General features: G+C 54.2%; 1 protein-coding gene across 11 annotated transcripts; it reads right to left on the bottom strand.

Moving 5' to 3' along the window:
- Positions 1-143: 143 nt before the first annotated feature.
- LOC114885011 (tubulin polymerization-promoting protein family member 3) lies at positions 144-24,760 on the bottom strand. 11 transcript variants are annotated; one of them, XR_003790996.1, is made up of 16 exons: positions 24,495-24,760; positions 20,377-20,522; positions 17,980-18,026; positions 16,342-16,584; positions 11,463-11,638; positions 9,738-9,839; positions 9,202-9,326; positions 8,943-9,101; positions 8,555-8,667; positions 5,639-5,721; positions 5,306-5,399; positions 5,033-5,165; positions 3,578-3,707; positions 1,077-1,270; positions 811-964; positions 144-694 (listed from the first exon to the last, which is right to left on the bottom strand). XR_003790996.1 is itself a non-coding variant. In XM_029204290.1 (16 exons), exons 3-16 carry the CDS (start codon positions 17,986-17,988, stop codon positions 506-508), a joined length of 1,797 nt encoding a protein of 598 aa, XP_029060123.1. In that variant the 5' UTR covers positions 17,989-18,026; positions 20,377-20,522; positions 24,495-24,760; the 3' UTR covers positions 144-505. The 11 variants fall into 11 exon arrangements, 7 of the variants coding, with proteins under 7 accessions (XP_029060123.1, XP_029060112.1, XP_029060101.1 ...); XM_029204290.1 differs by having other exon boundaries at positions 3,578-3,600; XR_003790997.1 differs by lacking the exons at positions 144-694; positions 811-964 and adding exons at positions 1,396-1,560; positions 3,278-3,388 and having other exon boundaries at positions 1,091-1,270; positions 11,463-11,571; positions 16,317-16,584.
- Positions 24,761-27,242: the final 2,482 nt, after the last annotated feature.

Below are 27,242 nucleotides of genomic sequence, written 5' to 3'. Positions count from 1 at the left end.
GAAGGGGCCTGGTGTGTGTCTTTTTTTGGGCGGGGCTGCCAGTGGAAGAATCAGCAGAGTGCGCCTTGGAAGGGGTTGATGACAGAGGGGTCGTGGGGTGTGAATGTCATTACCCTTGTCGTCATATACCTGACCAGGCCATATTGGTACAAAAGGTGGCTTTATTGAGGTCCGGGTAAGAATTAGGCACTTGGCCAGAGCAGCAGCTTAAATATGAGGCAAGCAGGCAGGGGTTAGCCATGCCCGGGGCGAGGTTGGGGTGGTGAGGCTATAGGCACAGACTCTCCTCAGACAGACAGAAGTCGAGGGGGAAAGAAAAAGGGGAAGGGGATGCAGAGCAGTCTGGGTCAGAGGTCTGGTGGGCTGGCCCCATAGGGCTGGGCAGGAAGCGCTGGGCGGCAGATCCAGCAAGGAGGGGACCGGGCTCTCTTGCTCCACATGCCCCTTAGGCGCAGGCCTGAGCCTCTGGCAGGGGCAGCCGTGCTAGGGGAGGCCTTCCCAGGCCTCACTTCTTCACCTTGGCATCATAGGTACCTGCATTCTTGTAGGCACTCACATAGCCACTGTCATCCAGGATGTCCTGCCGCCCAGCAATGCCCTTGCCCTTGCCGCTCTCATCGAAGCGTTCCTTGTGGGAGCCCGTGTACTTGCTGGTGTCAGTCAGCCATTCCACAGCACCCCCTGTTTTTGCTTTCTGTTTGGACAGAGTTCCCCCAGGGGTACCTGGTTAGGGAGCCCAGCCCTTCCAACCCCAGCCAAGATTCCCCATACCCCCCCTCAGTGGCCAGCCGAGACCATCAGGGCACTTACAGTAACACCCACATTGGCTGGTTCCTTGCCTGCCACCAGCTGGCAGATGGCATCAAAGGCCTCCTCCTTGCTCTTCCCCTTGAATCGCTTGGGTGCCAGCTCTTCTAGGGCCTTCTTGAACTCCTCATAGTTGATGACCCGGGCAGACTTCCCCCTGCCAGGTATGTGGACACCATGAGTTTTCCCCCTTCTCCACATCCTCCCTGGTTCCAGCCCCCCACTTCCCCTTCTGGGAACATCAGAAGGAGGGAATGCCTGGGGCTCACTTGACTTTGGAGAAGACGATGTCGACATCGGTCCCTGTCACAGCCTTTCCGTCAGCCACCTTGCAGTCCTTGCACAGCTTGGCCCAGTTCTTGCCATTCAGCTCGTGCCCACTGGCCTTGGGATCACCATGGATGGCAAACTTGCGGAAGCTTTCCTCCAGCCCAGCCACATCTGTGCTCGCTGCCATGCCACCCTGTTAGGGACCCACCTTGGTCACCTCCTAGCCAAGCTCTCCCCCCCACCCCCCAAGGCACAGAGCATCACTGCCTCTACCTCAAAACCTGCAAGGTTGAAGTTGCAGGCACTTCTGCCACATACCCTCAGAACTGGAGATGGAGCTGCCTGCAGAAAGGGGCCAGTACTCAATGTCTGACTGGGCCCCAGAGCCGTGAGGAAGAGCCCCGAGAGGAAAGGTCCTGTCACTTAATGCCAGCCTGGCTCAGAGTGGAGTTCAGAAGATGAAATCATGATGCTCGCACCAGGCTGGGAACAGAGTAGCACTGTCCAGAAAAACTGTGAGAGCGGCAGCTGGGGCCATGGCTTTGTCTGGCCCTGGCACAAGGCCTGCTTGGGTGGAAGTGAGGGTGGCAGAGCGGGCCCCCTCCCTGGGAGTTCCATGCCAGGCTGGGTCAGGACCAGGCCAGGCTGCTGCTTGGGCAGGTATTTAGTGAGGACAGTGTCTCACTCAGGGTCATGAGGACCCAGCAAGACCCAGCCCAGGCTGAGAAGGGAGCCAGAGCACAGGCAGGGGTGCAGCTGGCCCAGCTGGGACCTTGTTACTATTTGCTATTAAACAAAAACATGAGGGAAGGGGAACTTGGGGCTGGCCTGGCCACAGTTTGTGAAGCCTGGAGACAGTTGCTAACGGAGGGTGGTACTGCTTGGAGAATGTTGTTAAGGGCAGGAGGGTGTCAGGGCAGCTCAGGGAGAAGCTCCCAGTGCTGCTGGGCTGGGCTGGAGAATGGGCTTACGGGTGGGGCACATCAGCACTCCCAGCACCTGGGGCACAACCGTGGCTTCCTGGCCCCTTTCCAGCCATTGGGGCTGTAACGTCCCAATCTGTGGAGTTTAGGAGGAGCAGGAGATTGAGGGGCTAGCCTGAGTGGGGGTTGTAGAGTTATGAGCCCCTAGAGGCATGATGGCAAGTGAGACCGTGGCCTTGGCCCTGTAATCCTCACACCTACGCTCTGCGCTGAAGCACACTTCCCCAATGTCTACACCTTCAGCCCTCTGTGGAGGCCTCCTGGCCACACCCTGAGCACCACCACACTAGTCCACACACTCACAGCTGTGTGCACTTAGCCCTGGCCCTCCATACCTTCGGCCTTAGTCCCACTGACCACACCCCTTAACCTGGTACTCAGACCTCCCTGACCACACCAGCCCTGCACTGAAGTGCCCCCCACACCCCTTACTGCAGTCCCCTGACCACACCCACAGCCCTGGGACAAAGGGCCCCGGTCCATTCCCTCAGCATGCACGCCCCACACATATACTAACAGCCCTGTACTGAGGCCCCCCAATAATAACCCTCAGCCCTGCACTAAAGGGTCTTCCCCACACTTGCCCACAGTACCCACTGCAGTCCCCAACCACACCCTCAGCTCTGCACTGAAACTCCCTCCATGTAACACAGCCTGGTACTGAGGCCTCCCTGACCACACCCTCAGCCCTGCACTGCAGCCACTTCCATCCATACACGGGAAGCCCTGGGACTGGGTCCCCCGTTCACACACCCACAGGCTTTACTGAGACCCCTAACCAGAGCCTCACAATTCACCCTCTCTCCATACATCTGCAGCCCCTGACCACACCCTCAGTTGTGTCCTCAGCAACTATCTTCCACCTCTCCCTTTTATAATAGAGCCTCCAGTGACCACAGCCTGGAGCCTGCCTGCCTACCCGCCTTCCACTACCACTGGCCTTAACACTGAAAACCCTCCCCGGGTCACCACGCTCACCCATCCTTAAGTTGCAGTTTCTGGAACTGGGATCACCCACAGCGCCTACATTGCAGCAACTCGGTGGGTCCAGAATCCCTTTCAAACAGCACTCCCCTTCCCTCTCCCTACACTGCAATCTCCCACCAGCAATCTGAAGGAGACCCGCACTTTGTTCACCAAGGGTAAAGTCTGGGGGAGCTTGAGTGCCACAGGATGCTTGTTCCAGGGGCCTAGCAGGACCCTGCACCTGTGCTCACTTCTGTCTGTGAGAAGATGGATCCTTGGTAATTTCAGGCTGATCAGGTGGTGCCAAGTCACAGGCCCCGGTCCCAGGGGTCTGCAGGCCACGCTCGCTCCCGCTGGGACAGCTGGAGTAATCAGTCAGCAAGGAGTTGGGGGTGGGGGGGTGGAACGTTTGGGCCCAGGGCAGGACCACTCAGCTGGTGTCCTCAACTCGGTACCATCCAGGGTTGGGACCCCTCCCAGGCCGCTCCCACCCCACCCCCTTCTTATCGTGCAGGATATTGATTAGAGTGGTCGGCGCCGGGGTCTCCTACCGGCTTCTCCCTCGTGGCTGCTCCTGCAGTGCACGTTCGATGGACAGAAAGAAAGACGCAAGAATGGACCGATGGACGCAGGAGACTAGGCGGCTCCACAGCTCTGCTCCCTGCCGGCTCTGGGGCGGGACTGCAGGCCGGGCGGTTCCGCCGTATTATTCCCTTGTTTCTCGGTCTCCATAGAGACGGCGAGTCCCACCCCCGGGGCTGTCTCGGCGGGAGAGTGACCAAGGTCACGCTGGCTCCACCTACCCGACCCCGCCCTCTCCGCTCTCCGCGGGGGCGGAGCTGCTGCGATAGTCTCATCCCGCTGCATCTGTGGCTGGGGTGACCAGACCTGAAGTTCAAAGCTGATCCCCGCCTCCAGGGGAGATCCAACTTCCCAGAGCAGCAACCGAAGGCCTTTGGCGGGGGGCGTGGGGGGGGGGGCGTGCAGAGGAGTGGGAAGGTCCCTTCCCTTAGTGACAGTGGGGTCTAAAGCTGGCTCAAGACCACAGCTCTCCAATGAACGTGTGGCATCCCAGGTCACAACTCCGGGTCAGTGGGGGCGGGAGGGGACAGTAAACGAATCACGAGTGCCAGCCCCAAAATACTGGTACACCGACGTCTCTCCCGCGGCCAGGGAAAAGCTCCTGGACTTCCTGGGTCCGCGTCCTCATTTATTCCCACCCCAGCCCGGTGTTAGCCTCGCAGTCTCTGCTTCCGCTGCTGCCTCCCGACCCCAAAGCCTGCTTCCCCTCCTCTCACCAAGTGCAAACCCTACCTTCAAGAAAAATAACCTCCTCCAGGCAGCTTCTAGGACCTTTCCCAACCAGGAGCCCCGTACCTGAGCTTCTCCATATGACAATCTGGGTGGCCACCCAGCGTACGGTGTGTGTGCGGGGGGAACCCACCTCACCCTCTGCCCCTAGGCTAACTTGCAATGGTCCGGCTCCAGGAGGGCCCGTGGCCCTTGCCATTAAGAAGGTATGCACTAACTCCGCAAAAGCATAAAAAAGTTTATTGGAGCATCACGGCTGGTGGGGCTGTTATTGCTGAGTCGTGGGGGAGGGGGCCGATCCCGCCGGCCCTTAGCGGCCCCTAAAGTGCACTCAGTACGGCGGGGGTGGGGGGTGTTGCATAGAGAGTCTGTCCCGCCTTTCCTCCGCCATCCCTGTTTCTTGTCCCAGCTAAGCGGGACCGGCTTCCGGGCCGCCCCGCGCACCGGGCTCGCCGCTACTCGGGCTTACGAAAACGGCCGGCGCACGCGCCTGCAGCGCCACCCCGGCGCTGCCTAGGCGCGTCTGAGCCACTGGAATCTCGTCCATGGACTCGGCTGACGCCGAGTGGTAGGCGCCTGCAGGGCTGGCGTCAGCGGAATCCGACGACGAGCTAGAGCGGCGGCGGGGGGTCCGCGGCCCTATGGGGCCGGAAGGGAACGTGAGACTAGGAGCTGCTACTCACTTAGGGCCCTACCTTTCCCTCCCTCGTAGCTCCCCGAGCAGGATCCGGTCAGGAAGGGGCGCTCACCCGGCAGCCTGGGCAACGGGGGCTCCCGGTCCAAGGTTCTGGAGGTCCGTACCTTATACATGCGCCGCTTCCTTTTTTTCTGCAGAGACAGGGGGAAGCCTGAGTACCCCTTCCCCAGACCTCACATCGCCAAAAGACGCGCAGGAGTGGAGAGGGGTAGAGGCTTCTTTCCCATCCCCTTCAAACCTGGGCAGGGGGCCCAGCACAGTCCCCCCCTACCTGGGGTCGGATCCGGGGGGGCAGAGCGAGAGTCTCTGGGGAGGAGGGCGGTGGAGGCTCCACGTGGCCGCGGGTGGCAAGGAACCGGGAGGGGCTGAAGGGGAAGTGGGAGGATAAATGCTGGATGCTGTTGTTCCTTCAAATCCCACCCTGTTGGAGGTCCTAAAATAAGCCTCCCTTCCTAGCTGGAAAGGCGCATTGATCTGCCCCAGGCCATGATAGCCTGGACCAAGACCTGTGCCTTGGCTTTGGCCTAACGGCTTTCTCCCACCTCAGATGGCCCTGCCATGCCAATGGGAGATGTGAGGTGGCACTTGCCCAGGTTGCACTCACTTAGCATTCACTGAGGCAGGCCTGGCCTGGCCAGGGGGCTCTGGGCGCACATGGCTGAAGGTCCGCATGTAGAACTCCATCTCCTGGGGAAGATGGAGGTGAGGGAGGCTGGGAGGCTAGGTGTGGGTCCAGGGCCTTCTGGGTCCTGGGCCCACTCTATCTTGGATGCAACACCCCCTTACTGGTCACTGTGGGAGGTCTGGGCACAGAGGTCTAGGGCTGTCCTTCAGGCTTCCCAGGTATGCTGGGAAAACCCCAATGCAGAACGAGGCTTAAAACACCTGTGTTTGTACCTTACCCCACCCCCACCATTTTCCTCACTTCATTTAGTCAAACTCTACCTCCTCCAGGAAGCCTCCAGCCTCATGTGTCCAACGTACCCAGTCTAGAGCTGTTCTGGCCAAGTTGGGTTGGGGAGAAGAGGGACTCAGAGAGGCCCTCTCCTGCTCCTGGCTCCTCCCAGGGCTCCAGTCTCTGAACCGATGTTTTTCCCTAGTTGGGAGACTGGGCAGTTCACACACCCGGGTGTGCACCAGAGGCTGCGAGGCTACCTGCAGGAATCCATGGTTCCCTCGGAGCTGAGTCCTCAGAGTACCAGACACAATCTCAGCTGCTGGCGGGGAGTGGGGGGATGAGCAGTCTCCCCAACTTCTACCGGTAAAGGGAAGCAATAGGTGGTGGAAAAAACAGCGCCACAGCCCCACCTGGGACCAGGCTTATGGGTGTTCTCTGTCTTGTTTAGTCGCTGATCCTCACAGTGACCATGGGAGTAGCAGACCCAACCCCTGAAAGTGAAGGGGTCTGAAGCCAGGAGGTAGCAGGAGTGGCCTACGCTTGCACCCCAGCATGCAGCAAGCGCCGAGCCGCACCCAAGAGGACTGCAGGTGAGGAAACAAAAGCCAGGAAAAACAGTCCGAGAAGGGAGCCTGGCGGAGGATGTGGGGTGGCTGGGGGTAGGGCACCGGACAGCTGTCGCGACTCGGCAGTCGTTTCCATGGAGACCCGGGCATCCTGACTAATGCAGAGATGACACTGTAACAGCAACACCGTCTCTAAAACAAGCCTATGTTTGGGGGCAACGGCTCCAGAGTGGGGCCCCTCCCACATTCCTGCTCAGGGTGGGGGTGGGGAGGCTGCCTGCTGGATGGCCCTAGCAGATCTGGGGGCCAGAGCCCAGCCAGTCACCGGCTGGCTACACAGAGGCAGAGAATGAACCCTGGGCAAGCCCTGTGCCCAACACCTGCCCAGGCTGGCCCTTTGGGGAGGAGTGTGGGGGTGCCAGCCTGAGCAGAGGAGCCCTGGGAAAGAGGAAGGAGTCAAAGGCCAGTCACAAGGGCTGGGACGCCAAGGGAATCCTTCCCCCCCACACATTTCCTCTTCACCAGTGTGCACCTAGCACCCCTCCAGGGCCCAGGAGAGAGGGGGCAAAGCCTACCCTGGTGCCCCTGGGTTCTAGAAGTGTAGGGCAGAGGGCAGGGCAGCAGTAGAGGATGGTCTCAGAAGCCTGAGGAGCCAGAATGGGACAGGAGCCAGGCCCTAGCCAGCTGGGGAAGTTTGAAGGTGCCACCAGGGTGTCCCCATTCAAATTCCCCTCCCCCAGCTGTCCCTACAATCCTCCCTCAGAGATATTCAAAACTTGCACATTCCTGAATGGTACATGGCACCTCTCAGCCTCAGCTCTCCTCTGTACGATGGGACAAACACACCCCTTCTCCCTCTGCCGACGTCTCCCTCAGGTCATTTTCCGATGGTATTAAATGCCCTTGCTGCTGGCACATCTGGCCCCAAAGCCTAAGCAGGCGGTAACTACAGAGCAGGGGTCCTGAGCATTCGAGTCTGGGGATCCCAGGGCCAGCCCTGCCTCAATGGGCACTGGCTGTGAAGCTTGCGAAAGTCTCCTGCCTACCTCTCTGAGCCTCAGTCTCCTCTGTGAAGTGGGGATAGGGATGGTGCCCACTCCCGGGATGGCTGCCACTGTGCTTACATGGGTTCCGTGCCCAGCACCAGGGCAGGTACCCAGCAGTGTGGCAGTTGCGGGGGGGGGGGGAGGGGGTTTCCACCAACAGCCATCACTCCCCCAGGCCTACCCAGGCCTGGCAGCCTGGCCCACCCCTGGTGATGAGAACAGGAGAGGTGGGGTCCCAAGCACTCCCCCAATCCACCCACCAGCCTGTGTTTGTGTCCAGTTGCCATGAGGACTTCGGATCCAGGGCTCAGCCTTCCCAACAAGGCCTGCCTGGGCCCCCTGCCTTCCCAGTCCCTGGGGGCTCCAAGGACTGGACCACCCCACCCCCAGCTGCTGACCTCAGGAAGCCAAGGGGCATGGGAATGGGGATAGGCTGATCAACAGCTGGGCTGGCCAGGCCCCGAGCCTGGGCTGGAGGATTCCTGCTTCAGAGTGCAGAGACCTTAACTCTTCCTAGACCCAGCTTGCTTAATCTTTCTTGGCCTCAATATGTTCATCTGCAACATGGGTACGGTAGCATTACCTGCCTCATGGGCTGTTTCAAGATTTAAATGAGGTAACGGGTATAAGGGCTCAGGGTCACAGGTGGAAAGAACTGATGGCTCTATCCTGGTAACCCAGTCCTTGATCCATCCCTCTCTCTTCTCCTGCGGCCCCAACCTGCCTGCTTCCAGGCTCCCACGTTCTGTGCCCTCCAGCACATGCTTCGAGCCTTTCCCCTGGGGTCGGGGAAACACAGGGCTTCCTCTGGCTGTGCCCACACTTGAGCAAGTAGGCACGTGCTTAGTACAGGCTTGCCCTCGCCTCTGCTGCCTCCAGCACCCCCTACCCCAGCTGCTCTTCCAGGCCCGCTTCCCTTTGCCCCGTCTTGTCACTGGCTACTCGCACAGCCCACCACCCCTCCCACACCCCTTCTCCCACTCCCTCAGCCCTCTGGGCCACTTCTATACCTGAATGGGCCGCATCCTGGGGGGACATGACTCAAGCTCCCTGTGGGCCCCCTTTGCCTCCTGGGGCGGACGATGCTGCACGATGTATTCATAGGTGGTGAGCTTGTGCCACACTGAGGGGGTGAAGAGAGGGCTCAGTGCAATGGAAAAGGAACCCTGGAGTTCAGAAGCTGAGGGAGGGTACCCAACCACAGGCTAAAACCATTGTCCCCATATACACTAAGCCATAGAGTGAGACCAGGTCACCATTAAAGAGCCAGCGCTAGGAAGGGGCATAGTTTCAGGGCTCTACAGCCCAAACTGGGTAACTTCCTCCAGCTTAGGGACTCCCATCCCCTGAAAGGCAGGTGTGGGTGTATATGTGGGGGTAGGGGCAGGGGGCACTTACTGAGATAAATGTGGAAGCAGAGCAGGTGGCCGAGCAGGGCTGTGGAGAGCAGGCCCAGAAGGATGAGAAGGGCAGCCAGAGCCAGGATGGCAGGAGCCTGTGTCTCCACAGGGGCAGCAGGCAGGAACACGAACCACACATCTGTGTGATTCTTCAAGACTGCAAGGCACAGGCAGACTGTGCTCAGCCAGGGATGTAACCAGTGACCAGAACAGGCCCAGGGTTGGGGGATGGGAGTGGGCCTGGAGCCCACACTGACCTTCAAAGTGGCGGTTGGTACGCAGCTGCATGGGGTTGACAAAGAACTCCACAAAGACATAAGTGGCCACCAGCACGAGGAGCAGGACGCCCAGTAAGGCAGATGCCACACTGTGTAGAAAGAGCCTGGGCCCAGCCGTGGGCAGCTGTCAGCACCCAGGTGCTCCAGCTGGGCAAGGGCCCAGAGCTCAGAAGGGCCGGTGGTTAGGATGGGGAGCTGGGCCTCTGACCCCACAGCCCTGACTCCTCACGAAGCCAAAACCTTAGGGCAAAGGTGAGTATAGGTGGCCACCCCCAACAGGCTCCCCACCTCTCCCTGGGCCAGCAGGAGAAAGACTCCAAACCTACCCTCATCGCTCTCAGGCGGAAGCCATCGGGAGCATCACCCGCAGACCAGCACACACACTAACGCACACCAGCGCACAGGTCCCCCAAGTACCCCTATCATCGCCCCGCCCCATACACAGGTTCAAGGCCCCTGGCTCGCACAGACACAGGCATCGCCAGGCACCCCTGTGGCCCGGGCCTGGCTCTCACCGGTAGTTCCTCTCGCCCACGCAGTTGTTGAGCCACTTGCAGTGGTGGTCGAAGCCGCACACGCATTTGTTGCAGGCGCTGCAGTGCTTGGAACGAGCACTCCTGCGGTGGGGAAGGGGCACAGCACGGTTGCGGGCTTCTCCCGCCTTTTGCTGCCCGGCCTGGCTGGGGGGTTGCCGATTCCCCGCCTGGAGCGGGTCACCCACCCGCGCCTAAGCGGAGAGCGGAGCGCGTCAAAGGGGAGCACGCGCGCCCTCTGGCGGGGGGCACTGTGGGGCGGGGCACCCGGAGGAAGCAGCGCTTCTGAAGAGACGGGGTGGGGGTGGGGGTGGGGGTGGGGGCGGGGGCGGGGGCGGGGACGGGAGGTGTACCCAGCGGCGGGAGGAGGTGTAGGCGGCGTTATACTGTCCCGCTCTGGGACAGTGCACCCGCGTGATGGTGGCGTGAAACGAAAACGGAGTTTCCTTTCCAAGCAAGGACCCCCTCTGCCCGGCCAAGGAGCAGAAGAGAGCAAGGCTGCTGGACCCAGGGCCTGCGTTGCTCTTCCTGACATCGCCATTTTTTGAGTCCCTGTTTCTCTGCCAGACTATGGGAATTTTCCTGGCATTCTTCCAGAAAACCCCAGTCTATCTGGGCTAATCCAAAGGGAGCCAAAGGAAGAGGGGTAAGCAGACACCTGGGTGAGCAGTAAGCAGTTCACCGCAGTGAGTCAGGTGAGGTGAGGCTACATTAGGAATGCAAGAGAGTCTCCCTGCCCCAGGGAGGAACCAGGAAAGGCCAAAGGAGAGTGGAAGAATAAATTTCGACCCCCTCCCCCAGAACAGAATGGAGCCCTGGAATACGCAGCGACTGCCAGGGCATCCACTGAGGAACAACGCGCTGACTGGTGTCTAGTGAAAGAAAGGATGGTCTGGTGCCGAAGTCCTCAGCATCTTAATGCCATTGGCTCTTTCTCTGTCCTGTGGACAGAACCCCTTCAACAGGCTGCTTGGGGCTTAATATTAAAAGTGTGGAGCTAGCCTTGAACCATACCCCCATCCCTGATCCCCTACCTAAGGCTGGGAGACTGGGATCCTCCAGAGAGGGGCTTAGGGAGGCAGTCTGGACCAGCCAAGGGGGTATGGGCTCTGTACATTCTGACCCCTCAATGTGACCTGGAGTAAGTCACTTGGCGTCTCTGGGCCTCAGATTCTTCGTGCATAAACAAGGATAGCAGTATTGGCTTCGGGGCCAGGCAGGCTGGGTTGTGAATCTGGCTGCCCAGTAGCCATATGACCAACCTCAGGCCACTCAGCCTTTCTGAGCATTGGACTCTTCCTCCTCTGTGAAGTGAGAAAGATGTTGCCCACTCTGCAGGGTGGTTGTTCATAAGCACTTAGCACATGGTAAGGAGTCAAGTGTTGCTCCCCTCTCCGCCCATACCTGGGAATGCTGGTGAGAGAAGGGGGGTGGTTACTGGTGGAGTTAGTCATCAGAAGTGTTTGTGGCAGGGCCAATTGTCCTACTTTGTTGGAAATGCTATTCCTCATCTTCTGTTTCCAATCACCTTCTCCCTTACCCAGTTCTCTGTCACTCCACTAAGATTCTTGACTGTGTGAAATAAGAGGGTTCTGAGGCTTCAGAATAACTGTAAAGCCTGGGCATGCCCCTGTCTGCCTTCAGCTCCCGCCGGCAGTTCCCCGGGCACACTCATCGGCCACACACACCCCATCCACACGCACTCACACATCCACGTCGCACAAGTTGCAGTGCAGGTCTTCAATGACGTGTGCATGCTGGCTGCGGTTGAAGATGGGCAGGGGCCCAGCATAGCTCTTGTCCCGCACGTTGGCATCTGCTGGGTCGATGGAAACAGCAGTCAGGTGCACCACGAGGTGACCAGCAAAGATGGCGCCCATGCACTGGCCCAACAGGTTAAAGACTCACTCCACACTGCCAGCTGAGAGCCCCACTTCTGCTTCCTGTGGCCAGAGAACTGCTCTCTTCCTACATGTGCCTCCCCAGTGCAGAGACTCTCTGCCCGTGCCACCTCCTACCTGCGCCCCACACGGAAGGGCAGAGGGGCTATCTGGTAATGGAGCTCACAAGCCAGCACTGCCTGCTGCTGCTGAGGGGACCAGCTACAGGGCCCTGGCCTCACTAATCCAGGCCTGGCGAAGGCCCTGGCTCATCTCGCCTCAGAACCCGACCTGGCTTCCGATTCTAAATGGTTAAATGAGACTGAGAGAGATCATCCTCTAAAGGTTGAAGGACCCAAAATATAAGTTCTAAGCTTGTTTATCTTTCTTTCACAGGAAGTCAGCTCTGAGAAGGAAGAAGACATCCTCTTCCAGCAGCCAGGCCAGTTGGAGAATCACTTGCAGACAGGGCCTCATATATCCACTGCCTCCCCAATCTAGAGTCCAGGTACTTGGAGGCCTGGGGCTGAATGTCTGGGATGGCCTAACATGTTCAGGGGCTGGCCAGGGGGCAGCATGGCTAATTCCTGAAACACAGATCTTCCAGGATCTATCGGCTCAGCAGTTGGACCAAATGCTGGACACAGTATGCTGACAACTTACTGCAAAGTGAATGTGTAAAACTTCACTAATAGATTCCACCCAGGCAGCCATCCACCCTCCATCTAGCTATCTGTCGATCCATCCATCCATCCTCTTGCTAGCCAAGTAGACATCATCTCTCCATCACTTATCCTCCATCCATCAGCTGTCCAACCTCCTTTTTTTCTTCCTCTTCCTAGAAGCCAAATTTTCCTACATGTCTGCAGGAGCCAGGCTCCACCCTAATGTGCTATACCAGAGCTGAAAGAGACAATCCTGTGGCCCAACACAACCTCTCTATCCCTACGGCCCTGGCTGTGGGTCAGGCTGTCACCTCTTGCCTGGGTTATTCCATAGTCTCCTGACTCTGCTTCTCATGTCTGCGTCCCCTTGAGTACCCTTTACTTGGGTAGTGAGCTCTGAAAAAGCTTAAACCTAAAGCCTTGCCTACTTAAACTCCTGCAGTGGCTCTCAAGCTAAAGTTTACTCTTCAGCTCAGTGTTCACGGCCCCTTTTCCTCTGAATCCTCTCAAACCTCTCTGGTATCACCAACCACTACTCCTTACCATTCCAGGCTCTCTTCAGACACACTGAATGTGGGCAAACATTTAGTTTCCTGCCTGCTCCAACACTTCTTCCCTCCCCCCCACCCCCCTGGTTCATTCATTCAGCTATTTACTGAGGTCTTTCTCTATGCCAGGCACTGAGGATATGGCAGGAGCAAGACAGACTTGGTCCCTAGCCCCAGGGAGCCTACAGTCTGGCAGAAAACACAGAGTAGGTTGATTGCAATAACAAAAGTTCAGGGGACTATGTGAGTTTGTAACCAGGTGACCTCATCTAGTCTGAAGGGATCTGGAAAGTTTCCCTGAGGAAGTATCATCTCAGTTGAGACTTAGAGAGAAACAGATAACAGGAACATGGCAGGTAATATAAAGAGGAAAGGGGGCCTGGCTGGGTACTGGGAACAAGCAGAGTCCCAACTAGATGTGTGGTTCCAGCTCAGCTTATTGGTGCCATGCAAGAAAGAGAGCCCATGTCACCAAATTCTGGCTTTTCAGAAGGAACCAGAAATATGGATTTGTGTCTGGATATATGAGGCGTCTCATTTTTAAAATGTTGACAAGGAAATAAATATTTTTTAAATGTACCTGCCAAAGAAATACTTAAGATATGTCCATTTTGTGTGTTCATTATCCCTCAATTAAAAAAAAAAAATCTGTAAGCCAAACTGGCCCATGGGCTGCTAGGTCTTGACTTCTAACTTAGCTGGGTATTGGGGTGGAGAGAGAGGCTAGGAGCTTCCAGGCAGAGACCACTGTTGTTGCAACAGAGAACAACAGAGGAAATAAAATAAGAAGATGCTGGGGAGATAAGCAGAGTCCAGAATGTGGAGAGCCATGATGATCTTGAACCTTAAGGCAGGAAGAAGCTATTAGAGGGTGTTAAGCTGGGGAGTAACTTTATCATATTTGTTTTTTGAAAGGGCACTCTCGCTGCAGGGATAGAGATGGACTGGCCGGGGTGAGAGCATGTGTGGGGAGACCTGTGTGGAAACGAAATGGTCATCTAGGTAAAAGAGGCAGATGGCAGTGGGGAGAAAAGAGGGCAAATACAATAGATTTTTAGGAGGCAAAATCAACAGGACTTGATGACTGACTAGATATAGGTGATGAAGAAAAGGGGCGGAGCCAAGAGTACCTAGAGAGGCCAGGAAGAGGGAAGGAGGGGAGCTGAGAGCAACAGGTATGCATCTGGGTGGTGATGTTGGTCTACATGGCCCTCTTCCTGCACTCACAGTCTGCTGTATAAATCCCTACCCCCATACTTACCATGTGATGATCTCCATCCTACAAGGCTTTCCTCCTGTTGGAAGCGGAACATCTAGAGCTGGGGCCCTGTTTTACCCATCTTTGCAACCCTAGGGCCCAGGCAAGTTCTAGGTGCAAGGTGAGTGCTTGGTATACACCCTTACCCTACCTCATTCTGCAGGGGCCCCTGAGGGAGCCTGCAGAAGGAAAGTAGCTTTGAAGGGAGGACAGAGAACCATTCAGGCCTGGAAATGGGAGTGCCAAACCAGGTGGTTCTAAGAGCCTCCAGCATTGCCCAAAGCAATAAATATGGGGAGGACAAAACCCTCAAACCATTCCACTGCCTCAGAGTCAGACTGCCTGAGCAGTCCTCCTGGCCTCACTGGGTAGCAATTGTGTGCCCTCTCTGAGGGCTTCCGTGGTGGCACGGTGGTTAAGAATCCGCCTGCCAAGGCAGGGGACACGGGTTCCAGCCCTGGGCCAGGAAGATCCCACATGCCGCGGAGCAACTAAGGCTGTGCGCCACAACTACTGAGCCCACGCACCACAACTACTGAAGCCTGAGCGCCTAGAGCCCATGCTCCACAACAAGAGAAGCCACCGCATGACAAGCCCTCGCACCGCAATGAAGAGTAGCCCCCGCTTGCAGCAACCAGAGGAAAGCCCACGTGCAGCAACAAAGACCCAACACAGCCAAAAATAAATAAAAATTAAAAAAAAAACTTTATAATCTCTCTGAGCCCCAACTTCTTTTATGAAAGTGGGGAGAACACCTTCCTTACAGATTATTATGAGAGTTGAACAAGATCATCCATGTATAGGGGTTGGCACAGTGCCTGGCACATATAAGTGCTCAATAAATGCTAGTTACTCTTGGTTACTGTTATTTGCTCTGATTCTGCTCACTCCAAAACATGTGGTTATTAATCTGGCTTCCCAGGTACCCTGATGGCAGAAAGCCAGGTAGTCCTGAGTGAGTGGTGTACCCATTCCGGATCATGGGAGGAATGTTCCATGAAGCATTCTACTTAACAGCACTGACTAAGCCCTGCTGGTCACCTCAGAGAAAGTCTAGTTTTCATGTACAAAGTTGATGACTAGGCCCTGGGCCCCAGTGAACCAGGAAGCCCCTCAGTGACACTGCTGGCGTCGGAGACCAACGACCTTCTCTTGAGTCTTTCTCCACCCACCTGCCCTGGCTACCCACCAGCCAAGGGCTCTATGGTTTCCCAAGACAGCATGCTCACATTCATGGCTCATACGTTCTGGTGCTCACACACACACATCCTTGTGTGCTCCTTGTCCCCTGCCTGGGAAGCAGGCAGGACTCCTGTCAGAGGAGGAGGCTAAGACGCGGAGAGCTGGCAGAAGCTGCTCAGCCTTGTGCAGCTCTGAAAGGGCTGAGTTGAAGGGTGCTGACTCTACGCCTGAGACTTTCAAATTCATCCCTGCTAACTCCTTTAGCTCACGCTAGGCCACCTTCTCCCAGAGGCCCAAAGAATCATCTCCATGAAGCACACACACCAAGGCACACTCTCATGGGCACCCTCTGGACTGGGGCACATGGCCACATGCTGCCCCTCAACCGCCCAGACTTGCAGCCACATCCTCTGCTCCTGGGGGTTGTGGCCAGGGCTGGGGCAGTCACATCACTAAGCTCAGGCAAGCTCATGTTTGTCACAATTCCCAGGAGCTTCCAGGGCATATTTATCCCTCCTCTTGTCAATTCAACCTTACCCTAAAAGAGTCTGATTTATAAAATCGATGAGCTCCTAAACAGTCCTGGGTACAGCATAATAATCTCTGTAAATAAAACCATATTTTAAATGTACCAGGAAACTTACCATGTAAAGGAATTCTACCATTATTCTTTCCAAAAAGTGAAAAATTATTTCATAAATGGAATAAGGTACTCTCTTTTATCCCTTGTTGAGCTCTGGACACAATTAGCTTAAAGAGAGCTTTAAGGTTCTCTTCTGTAATTGCTCTCGTGGTACCTCAGTTGATGAGGTTCCCATCTGTGTGGGGCTTTCAACGCTCCAAGGTTCGTTAGGCCTGTTCCCTCACCCAATCAGGCAGAGGGGTCAGATGGGGGTTGGAGGCCAGGCAGGTAGGCAACTGGTCCCCCCAGGCAGAGACAGGGCCCATCTGCACTCTCTGAGGCTCTGGAACCCAGCTTCAGGCCTTGCCCATGTCCCTCCATCCACTGTCCCCACTCTTCTATGTACCAGTCCCACACTTTCCCAAGGATACAGCATAGCCAGCAGGCACCCAGTGGTGAGGCAGGAGGGGAACAAGGACCCCAAAGCCAATCACAGCAAAGAAGAGGTACAGCAGCCAGGCCACAATCTGGAGCGGGTGAGGGGGCCAGCTCCACCCATTCCGGCGGGACCGCTGGCCCTGCAGCTCCGGGGAGGGTCCGCTGGCCTGTGCAGGTGCTGTCCACACATTCTTCTCAGGGGCTGTCTTGTTAGAGGGCTTGTTGCAGATGTTCATCTCCAGAGGGAGAAAGGGTAGAAAGATCATTAGCCTGAGGAGGCCCAGGCTGGAGCCCAGAGCCCCGTGCCTGCAGTCAGGTTTCATCAGGAGGGGCAGGCTAGTATGTGAAGCCATCTCCAGCTACTCTGCAGGGGAATCCGGGGCCCTAGCATGAGAAGCCTGGCAGTGAGGGAGGATGGCAGTAGAGTGCTAGTCTCAAAGCCCCAGAAAAAGTTCTGGCCCCAGTCCTAGCCAGGACAAGGTAGGAAGTTCCAGGGTTTATTCAGCTCACAGTGTGACTGCCTGTTATTCTGCTCTGTCTCCACAGCCATCAGAGTTAAACCCAATAAGACATGTTCTCATCTGGTAACAATATCAGGCTGAGGCCAGAGCGATGAGAACACATGCTGATTCTGTCGGGATTAGTCACCTCTGTCCTGAGGCCCAAATGCAAGTGTCAGAGAGGGCCCCGTTACACTTTGCTTAGGGAAACAGGGAGTGGAGGTGTTCAAAAGAGGGAACTGGCCTCTGCCCCTCAGCAAGCATGTAATCCCTTTAAGGACTAGGGGACCCTGAACCATCTCCCCTGTGCCTCAGATAAGCTACCTGGGGCTTCTTGGCTGGAGAGAAGCCAGCACACAAGAGAGGGGAGGAATCCTCATTGGTTCCCTCCAGCAGTGGAAATGACCATGTTTCTCTAAGTAAATGTGGCCCTGGTACAGTGAGAACAAAAAGGTGAACTGATGCCTTTGACTCACTTGAGGGAGTTCAGGGAAAGACAGGCCTTGGTCAGAGCCAAACCACCAGATGGCAGCACTCTTTACCCCCATCCCACTATCGCTCAGCCCAAGAGCTGACTCAGTGCTCAAAGATACATGCAGGGCAGACGGGTAGGCCTGTCATTACAGGAGAAAGAGCCCAACCCCAGTATCTCTGGGCCTGAGGTGGGACCAGAGCCTGGGCAGGCAGTGCCCCACCTGGGTAGACAGGCCAATTCGGAGCTCTTGGTGGGAAGGTCAAGAGCTGCAGAAAAAACCCTGGCAGCTGGACTCTCCTTTCAGGAGTCCATGCCTGTTGGCCAGGGAGTCTGACTAAGCCAAAGGGTATGGCAGACCCTGCTCAGCACATCTGCCTTGAACACCTTCCTCACTTCTAAACCCAACAAAATGTGACCTGACTTTCAGAGCCCACTGCAAGCATCACCTCATCCAGGAAGCTTTCCCTGATGTCCCAAGTTAGTCAGGGGGCCCTCACACTCAGTCTTTATTGGGCAAGTCACTTTGCTGTTTGGAACACTTTGCCATCTCCATGTCTGCCCCCCTGTTATGCCAGCTCCCCCTAAGGGCAGCAAAGGTACTGTGATTCATTCACCTCTGTTCCCCACAACCCCTCCCCCAAGCACCCAGAACATACCTTGTACATAGTAGGTGCTCAGTAAATGTTTTCTGACTTGAAAACATCTGAAATAAAAGGAAATGTGGGCACGGTAAATGATGAGGAATCCTGACTCACCCAAAGCCATCTGGCCCGTTCTGCCCTGTCTTCAATCTGCACAGTCGCCAGGCACCCATACCCCCCCCCCCCCGCCCCACGCCAGCCCCATGGCTGTTACCCTAGCTTCCAGACACTCACACTCAGCCACTCTGCCCTTCATCCCACCTGAGGCCCAGAGCCTTCTGTAAACCAAACCTGGAGAGTCTGAGTAGCTTCATCACAAAGCTAAATGGAGTGACCCTAGTTTTCTCCCAGGGACTCCACTGGAATTCTTTGGTCACTTGCTTTGTCTTCAGTAAAAAGCAATGAAAGGTGAAAAAAGAGCCCCAGCTTTGGAGGAAACAGATCTAGGTTCAAGTCCTGGTTCTTCACTTACTAGCTGAGTGGCTTAAGTTTCTTCATCTGAAAAACAGGGGTAGGGATGCCTACCTAGGGCTGTATATAGATCAGCAAAACTGTAGGTAAAGCGTTGACACATAAATGTTCCCTAAATGGTAGACGTTATGATTACCCTTAAAATAGCCCTCTGGGGTGTCCTCATCTCTCCAGACTGAGGAGGCTACTGCATCTGATATTCTGTGAGGTTTTATGAGGTTATGCCCAAAGTGATGGGGTTGGTTCAAGTTGCTTCCTTAAGTCAGTAGTCCCAAGGAACACATTGTCATAAGAGCTGGGCCACTGGATTGTCATTCTAAACTTCTCAGCTTTGATCAAAGATGACAAAGGTGATCAAAAAGATGGCCTCACTTTATTTGGAATGTCCCCAGAGGTGGCAAATCTTTGTCCTTGATTTTTGGAAACAAAGATCATCTGGTCAAGCCCAGTGTATACAGTTGAGCTGGGCAGTTCTGCTCAGGAGGACAAATCCCTGTGGCTTCCACATAGGTTCTCCAGCCATATCACCAGGGCAACTTCTTTGAAGGGAACCCATTAATTGGGATTCCTAAGTCCTGACTTTCTCTTTGCCATCCTCACACCTGAATAACCCAACACTTTGAGGTAGTTTATAAAGAAAGAAGCAGAGGTACATGGCTGGCTGACAGGTCCTCACTTCCAGAGTGGGCTGGCCATGGCCACAGGCACCCCCAGTGCTGCTGCATCCCTGACACCTGAGGCAGGAGGAGTCACCACCTGAGGCCAGGGGCCTACCACAAACAGCCTTAGGGGTTGCTCTGATACCGAACCCCAGTACCCTTGGCCCAGAGAGGTACCACTTGTATGAGACCATGGATGAGGGGATGGTGGTGCTGTTGGGTGTAAGTCCCTTGCGGGGGGGGCAGCCTGGTACCATGCTGCCTGCAACTAAAGCCTGAGACAACCAACTCTTAACTGATGATATTTTCCCTTGTGGAGTTGGTGGCCACAAATTCTTTTGGCCCCAAAAATTTTGATTAAAAGGGCTTGGAGGTAGGAGATAATCCAAGATGAGGCTTCAAGCATGGATGGGACCACACTGTCACCAGACCCAGGGACTTCTCTGGCTGTCCTACCCCTCTCAGCACTTCCCTAGGAGACCAGATTAAAAGATGCGCGGTTCTGCTACCAGACAACATGGCCAGCTTGTGCACTCATGCCTTGGCCCAGTCAGTGCTTATTGCGGTCCAGCCCCCTTGTGCGTTAAAGATGTAAACACAGATGAGACCATGTTCCTGCCCTCAGGGGCTTGCTTTCTGGGGGCCCAGACAGATTTCAGGGAAGTGGGTGAATGGGTATTCTGGCAGCCCTGCAAGGGCCAGCCATTCAGTATGGCAAGATCCAGAGAGAGAGAGAGAGAGAGAGATGAGCCCTGGGAAGTTGCAGGGTCAGATCCTAGGTTGAAACCAAGTGCCCCTAAAACCAAGTTCCCTTACCAAGATTATGATTAATCTCTCTATCCAAAACTTGATTCCCTTTCAAGTCACCTCTGACCTCAATCCTGTGCTAACTGAACACTAAACAACCAGAGTCACATGACTAAAACTGCTGTTGTCGATGACATCATTAATGTACTAAAATTGCTACTATAGATGTCATCATTAATGTACAAACTCAGGTTGTTTCTCCAGGGCAAGATGAGCTAACAGATCCCTGAGCCATGGACCACCTGGCCAAAGAATCATAAACCAGAGACATTCTGACTCCTGAAACTACAATTAAGAAATGTCACAAAAATGTCACAGGACGATGATTAATCCCAGCCTCTTTGTTCTCCTCCCTCTCCCCACCGAAAAAAAATAAAATAAAATAAAATTCTAACTCAAAGACCAAGCTGGAGTGGACCTGAGGCATGTCTCCCACTCCCTTTGCTTGGCATCCTGCAGTAAACACCGTACTTGCCTTCACCACAGCCTGGCGTCAGCAGGTTGGCTTTGCTACATGTTGGGCAAGCAGATCCGACTTTGGTTCAGTAACAAGGTGATCACAGGAGGACTTTGGTTCAGTAACAAGGTGATCACAGGAGGCCAGGTGAGTAAGTTTAGGCACTGTTGAAAGAGCCACAGGGAATCACAGAAAGTTTAAACAGGGGAGTTGACATAAAGGTGATGGGTGTTTTAGAAAGCTTTCTATTCACACTGGGAAGGAGGGCATGAGCAAGAAGCGAAAAGGCATGGGGGGAGGTGACACCACAGCAGGCTGGCGTAGGGAGGGCAGCAGCCCAGCAGCCCTGTGTACTGGGAGGAGTTGGGTGGGAAGTGGGGGTCAAGCCCACAAGCTCCCTGATGCCCTGCTGTATCTTTGGTGGGCTGAGAGGTATGTGGACCTTGACAAAAGATTCTCAAGTACCTTCTCCTGCCACGAGCAAACAACAGAGTTAAGCTGGTGGAGACAGAAAGAAGACAAGAGCAAAGCGGCCCCGTGGAGTGTTAGGCCAAAGGTAGCCACTGCCCTGGTAAGCCAAGGGCCCACCTGGCTTCTGAGGGAGGCTGGAGGGCCTGTGCAGGTCCCTCCCTGTCCCAACAAGGGGAAGGCCATTGCTAGGATGACAATAATCTATGTTAACATTGACTTGCTAAAAGTCTAAAATAGCATTTTCCAAATAAGGTTAGGCTACCTTAATTTATATGCCTAATTTAAGTGAGGAAAATCTTACCATTTCAGGTTCTCATTATGAACTACAGAATAGTTACCTGACTGGTCCACTTCCCTCCTGCCCACCTCTACTCTCACCAAAAAAAAATATTTAGGAATGTTGTTCTGAGATTCATGAATAGCATTGTAAAAGAACCAGACTGAGGTGAAAAGTACCAGCCCTGGAGAGGCTGTAGGCATCCCTGCATTTTTGCAAGATGTCTGAGAATTTCAGGAAAGAATCTACTTAGTTACCAGAGGGTTTGTTGGTAGAGGCCACAGAACTGGGAAGGTACAGTGATGGGGTCAGAAGAGAGGTGACAGGGCTGATGTGGGGGCTTGGAGGGCCTGGAGATCTGAGTTACCAACAAGGAGAAACAGGTTGGAACCAGGGAAGAGGGCTAGGCCTGGAGACATAGCCTGGTTCTGGTCCCTGCGTTGCCACTCACAGATTGAGGAACCTGGTGGGCAAATTTCACAAAGCCATCTCTTTGGATCTCTCCTTTATTTATTTTTCAAAAAGGTTAGCTGGAAAGCAATTTGGTAATGTCTACCAAACTTGAGAACACATATACCCTTGAGCCAAGACATTCCATTTCTAGGTATTTATCTTATACATATGCTCATAAAGTGCACAAAGATTCATTGCAGTCTTGTTTGTAATAATAAAGGACAAAAAACAACATAAACAAATATATGGCACATCCACACAATGGAATGCTATATAACATCAAAAATAATGAGGGATGAAATGACTTTTGATACACAGTTAAGCAGAAAAGCAAGATGTGGGACAGTTGTAGAGTGTGCCGCGAGTGAGTGAAAACCAAGGTGGATGGATAGACATCTACATTCCTATATGCACAGGTTCTCTCTGGAAAGAAATGCAAGAAAGCAAACATAGGGATAGCCTGTGAGAAGGTGATCCAGTGGCTGGGGATGAGAGAGATTTGCTTCTACTATGTACTCCTTGGTGCTGTTTGGATTTTTTTTTTTTTTTTTTACCATGTGCATGTACTACTTTTGAAAAAAATATATACATCAAATAAATAACTGAAGGGTGTCATCTCTTACCCTCCTGGCCCCAGTGGGCTGCCATGTGGACCAAATGTGCTCGTGTGATCTAGAGCCCAGTACTGCGCCAGGCAAACAAGGAAATCTTGCCTAACAACCATGCAACAAAAGAGCACTCAGTTTTAGTTCAATGCTTTCTCACTCTCGAAAGAAGTCCTGAGTTGTTCAGCTGAAGAGCTCCCTGTGAGCTGTTACGGCTTTTGTTAAAGCTGGAATCAGACAACCAGGCAGCACAACAGAGGAGCAGCTGGGCAGGACCTTGTTCCAGTTCTCAGCTGAAGGTCAGCTCAGCTCCCCGTGACTCCAGAACCCAAAGGGAAGGTGCATGCCACAGGAAGGTTTCATTCCCAACCATCTTTTCTTTTAGCTAGAGGATTTATGGTTGCTGTGTGTGTGATTTTCTGTGGATACTTCAAAACAAGTTTTCCGGGTTTTTCCCAGGATCTACTTTTAAACCCATTTTCACTGAGATTTAACAGATGCCCAATTTAACCATCTAAGGGAGGGGCTGGAAAGAAAATGCTGCATGGTGCACACTGTTTTACAGCACAAAATGTCATTTATAAAAGAACTTTCAAGGGGCAAGTACTTTGTTTATTAGAATTACCCACAGGTGCCAAAGAAGTCTCTGGACTTAAGATTCTGGGAAGTGGCTAGTCTGACTAAGAGATACACATCACAACAACTCCCAGAGAATGAACTGGAACCTCAAGCCTTTCTCATAGACCTCTCTAGTCATTGGTCTCATATGTGGCTGGGCTCCTCACAGCAACAACACGCAGAAGTCTGATGCTAGGGCAGGAAAAGCTTGAAACCTCAGTCATTCCTGAGCTGACGTGGTCTGCAGACATTTCCTGTGCCATTCTCTTCCTGAAGCAACCACTGCAAACTGTTTGGGATTCAAGTTAAGCCAAGGAAAGAGGACAAGAAGAAGGGAGCAACTTGGAGCTGAAACAAGGCCAGTGAGCAGAGGCAAGCATTTTTGATTTTAACCAGGAAATCAACTCCCATGATGGCAGAAGCAAGCCTTGAGCAACACCCACCAAGAAACCGTCATCAAGAACAAAGTTGTGACAGAACAGATAAGTAAGAAAAACAAAAGAAAAAAACCTGGCTAATTAAGTACCAATGTTGCTTTTATTGAATCTCATGGTGATTATCTGTTTACAAACCCATCTCCCACTGTGAACCACCAGTTCCACAAAAACAGGGACCACACCTCACCCATCTCTAAATCCAGTTCTCCTTCAAGAAAGGAAGTTAAGCCACTTCTTACCATTTCTGCTGCCATCACCCTAATCCAAGCCCCAGTCATTGCTCCCCTACGGTATTTCAACAATAACAGTAACCATCGCTAGCATTTAGAGGGCATTTATTCTGTGCTAGGCACTGCTTTAAGTGTTTTGATGGAATTCACTTATTAAACCCTCACAACTCTCTGAGGTAGGTCCTATCATTTCAAATTGTTCTCATAGGCCTCTCTAGTCATTGGTCTCAGATGTCAATGGCCCCTCACTTTCTCCCTCATAAACAACATGCAGAACAATATGCCCCTTTCACAGATGAGGACACTGAGTCTCAGAGAGACTAAGTAAATTCTAGGAGGCACAGCTAGACTGGCAGAACTAGGATGGCCCTCAACTGACACCCTGGTGTGCCCTGTCACAATCACACTGCTCACCTCACCAGAGTGAGGTGAGCTTTTCAAAACTTGAAATTCATCAAAACTCCTCAATGGTTTCCTTCTCCTGCTAGGATAAAGTTGAAACCGCCACCGCATCCTTCAAGGCTCCCCTCATGCTTGCTGTTCCTCTGGACCTGCTCCCTCCAGATCTTTGCATTTGCTTTTGCCTCTTCCAGAAACACCGTTACCCTGATCACAATGCTGGCTCCTTTTCAACCTTCAGCTCTTGGCTTAAAATTCACATGATACAGCGGACCCTCCCTCACCACCTCCCTTCATTTCAGCACCAGAGCATTTAACCCGACCTGAAATCACTTTAGTCGTGTATCTGGCGCCTGCTCCCCGCACCCCCCGCCCCGCCCCTTCTTAACACTGCGGGTTCTGGAGAACCGCGGCGTCCTCTCTGGAGCCCTCCGTGGCCCCGCGCCTGGCAAAAAGCCTGGCACACAGCAGACGGTCAATGCAAATCTGTGAACCGGATGAATGCTAGAAGGAAGCCGGGCGCTCTGCCCGGTACCTGGAGCCCAGGCCGCGGGATCCAGGGGCAGAGCTCGGCCGGGCGGCGGCAGCTCTGGCCCCGTGGCTCAGGCCAGGCTTCGAGGTGAGAACTGCAGCGGGGGCTCCTCACCTGCGCGTCGTCGGCCGAGCCAGGTCGGCCTTGCCAAGGTCACTCAGCGGCTCAGCCCCCACGCCTGGCCGTCCACCCACCCCAGGGCGGCGGCGCTTCAGACTCTCGCAGCGGAGACGGTCCCCGAGACCCGGAGGCGGTGCGCCCCGGATCGGGGCCCCATCCCGGGCCGCGCGGGGGAGGTTAGGCCCGCAAGTCCTCCGGCTCCGGCTCGAGCGGGCTGGCTGTACCGCGGGGCGAGGCTGAGACGGGCTGGGCCTAGTCCGGCGCGGGCCCGTTCCCCTGGCAACGGCGCGGGCTACGGCGCCCCACAGCGGCCAAACCGCTGCGTCACGTCGCGCCGGCACCCTGGCTCCGGGCGGGGCTCACCAGGGACCCCCTGGCGTCCTAGCCCAACCGTTCTCCGTTCCTTTCCAACATTTCTTCTCAAAAACCCACTTTCCCCACCCCCAATCCACAGCTTGTCTTCTCGAAATCCTAACTTGTCCCAGAGGTATTCCCCTCCAGTTTCCCCCCTGAGCCCACCCCTCTCAGGGAGACCCTCAGTCAGCCTGCACACTTTTTAATGAGTATGTGCTGGGCACTGGACATACCATGGGGAACACCCACGAGATCCCTGTCCTTCAGGGAGATTACAGGCTAAGGGGAAGACAGATCTAGAGACAAATAAATACAGTATACATATTGTGGCCCATAATATAAAGTGTGAAGTATAAGAGCTCAAAATATCTCCTTTCTGGGACTTCCCTGGCAGTCCAGCGGTTAGGACTCTGCGCTCTCACTGTCAATGGCCTGGGTTCAATTCCTAGTCGGGTTCAATCCCTGGTCCTGTTCAATCTCTGGTCGGGGAACTAAGGTCCCATAAGACCCACGGTGCAGCCAAATAATAGTAGTTGTAGTAATAATAATAATAACATCTTCTTTCTTTATTTCCTTTATTTATACATTTATTTATTTTTTTTTGGCTGTGTTGGGTCTTCGTTGCTGTGCGCGAGCTTTCTCTAGTTGCAGTGAGCGGGGACCACTCTTCGTTGGGGTGTGCGAGCTTCTCATTGTCGTGGCTTCTCTTGCTGCGGAGCATGGGCTCTAGCCACGTGGGCTTCAGTAGTTGTGGCACGTGGGCTCAGTAGTTGTGGCTTGCGGGCTCTAGAGCACAGGCTCAGTAGTTGTGGCACATGGGCTTAGTTGCTCCACAGCATGTGGGATCTTCCCGGACCAGGGATCGAACCCGTGTACCCTGCCTTGGCAGGCGGATTCTTAACCACTGTGCCACCAAGGAAGCCCTCTTTATTTCCTTTGAATCAAGCATAAATCCTACTGGGAGCTCCCATATTCCAGGCTGATGGGAAATTCAGTCTTGGTCTCTACTAGTCTTCTCTTCACCCAGGTTATTCCGAGGACTCAGGATCTCCTGCAGGAGCAAACACTGTGGGAAGCACTGTCTGGTCATGGGTCCTCTCTGGTACTAAGGCCACAGCCATTGTCCCACCCACCTACAGGACTTTTAGATTTGGGCCTTGTGGGGCCATGCCTGCTGCACCGGGGCTGCCAGGGGACAGGCACTTACTTCCTCTGTCCCAGGGCCTGCAGACTCTCTTCCCTTTCCCTGCCTGAGGGACCTCCCTGCTGAACTTGGTTTCCCTGAATGCTCCCTCTCCCCTCCACTTGGGGACAGTCAGAATGTGAGTGTCCTATGAGCTCAGGCTTTCTCAAAAGACAGGAAGAGACTTTGTCTTCCACCAGCTGTCCTATCCATATCTGCAAGGCCCTAAAAAGGTGAGCAGCGGGCTGGCTACCTGCTCAGAATGGGCTGGACAGAAAACATCCCTGTCCCTAAAATTATCAGCCACAAACATACAACAAAAGCAACATAGCAACTCCTGCTCTGTCATATGCCAATTGTGGGTCCTGTGCAAGTGTCTTTATCTCTCTATCATGCAAATTCTTGTTTCCAGGACTGATAAACTCAAACTTGATGTGGAATAAATATCAGTGCTACTCTGGACTCAGAAATACAAGATGACTCCTCAACTCTTATCTGGAATTGTAGAACTTAGGGTAGAAAAGAGATGGTGACCCAGAAATCGAGGTGGAGGGTGAGCCCTTCTATGCCCACAGGGAAGGGAGGGACTGGAGAGTCAAGCCTTGTGGACCCTGGGTCCATCTGCCTCCCAGGCACTTCTAGGTGTCCCGTGGGTATCTAAATGCAACATATCCCTATCTGCCCTCTTCATCCTTGCCACAAACCTGCTCCTCCCTTCAGGCCCTCTGAAGGGCACCATTACCTACCCAGTCTCCCCCTAGTCCTTGCCCAGCTAACCCATACAGTCCCCAAGACCAGGCAGTCCTCCCTCTGAAATATGTCCTGTGTTCACTCTTACCACCCCACTGTAGCCCAGACCACCAGCATCTTTCTTGCTGACTCTGCAGCAGCCTTCTGTTTGTCTCCCTAACATCAGCCTGCCTGCTTCCAGTCCATTCTCCTCCTAGCTGCCAGGCTTATCATTCTTTCTCTTTATTTGTTAAAGTGGGTGGTAGTCTGAATAACGGCTTCCCAAAGATGTCCATATCCTAATTTCTGGAACCTATGAATATGTTACCTCACATGGCAAAGTGTACTTTGCAGATATGATAAGGATCTTGAGATGGGAGAGATTATCCTAGATTATCCAGGTGAGCTCAGGATAATCACAAGGGCCCTTATAAGAGAGAGTCATGTGAGGGTCAGAGTGGGAGTATATGTCCTGA

The sequence above is a fragment of the Monodon monoceros genome, unplaced genomic scaffold (assembly GCF_005190385.1).
Source record: "Monodon monoceros isolate NGI ecotype Baffin Bay Population unplaced genomic scaffold, NGI_Narwhal_1 Super_Scaffold_10, whole genome shotgun sequence".
Lineage (NCBI taxonomy): Eukaryota > Metazoa > Chordata > Mammalia > Artiodactyla > Monodontidae > Monodon > Monodon monoceros.
This window is presented reverse-complemented; position numbering and strand designations above follow the sequence as displayed.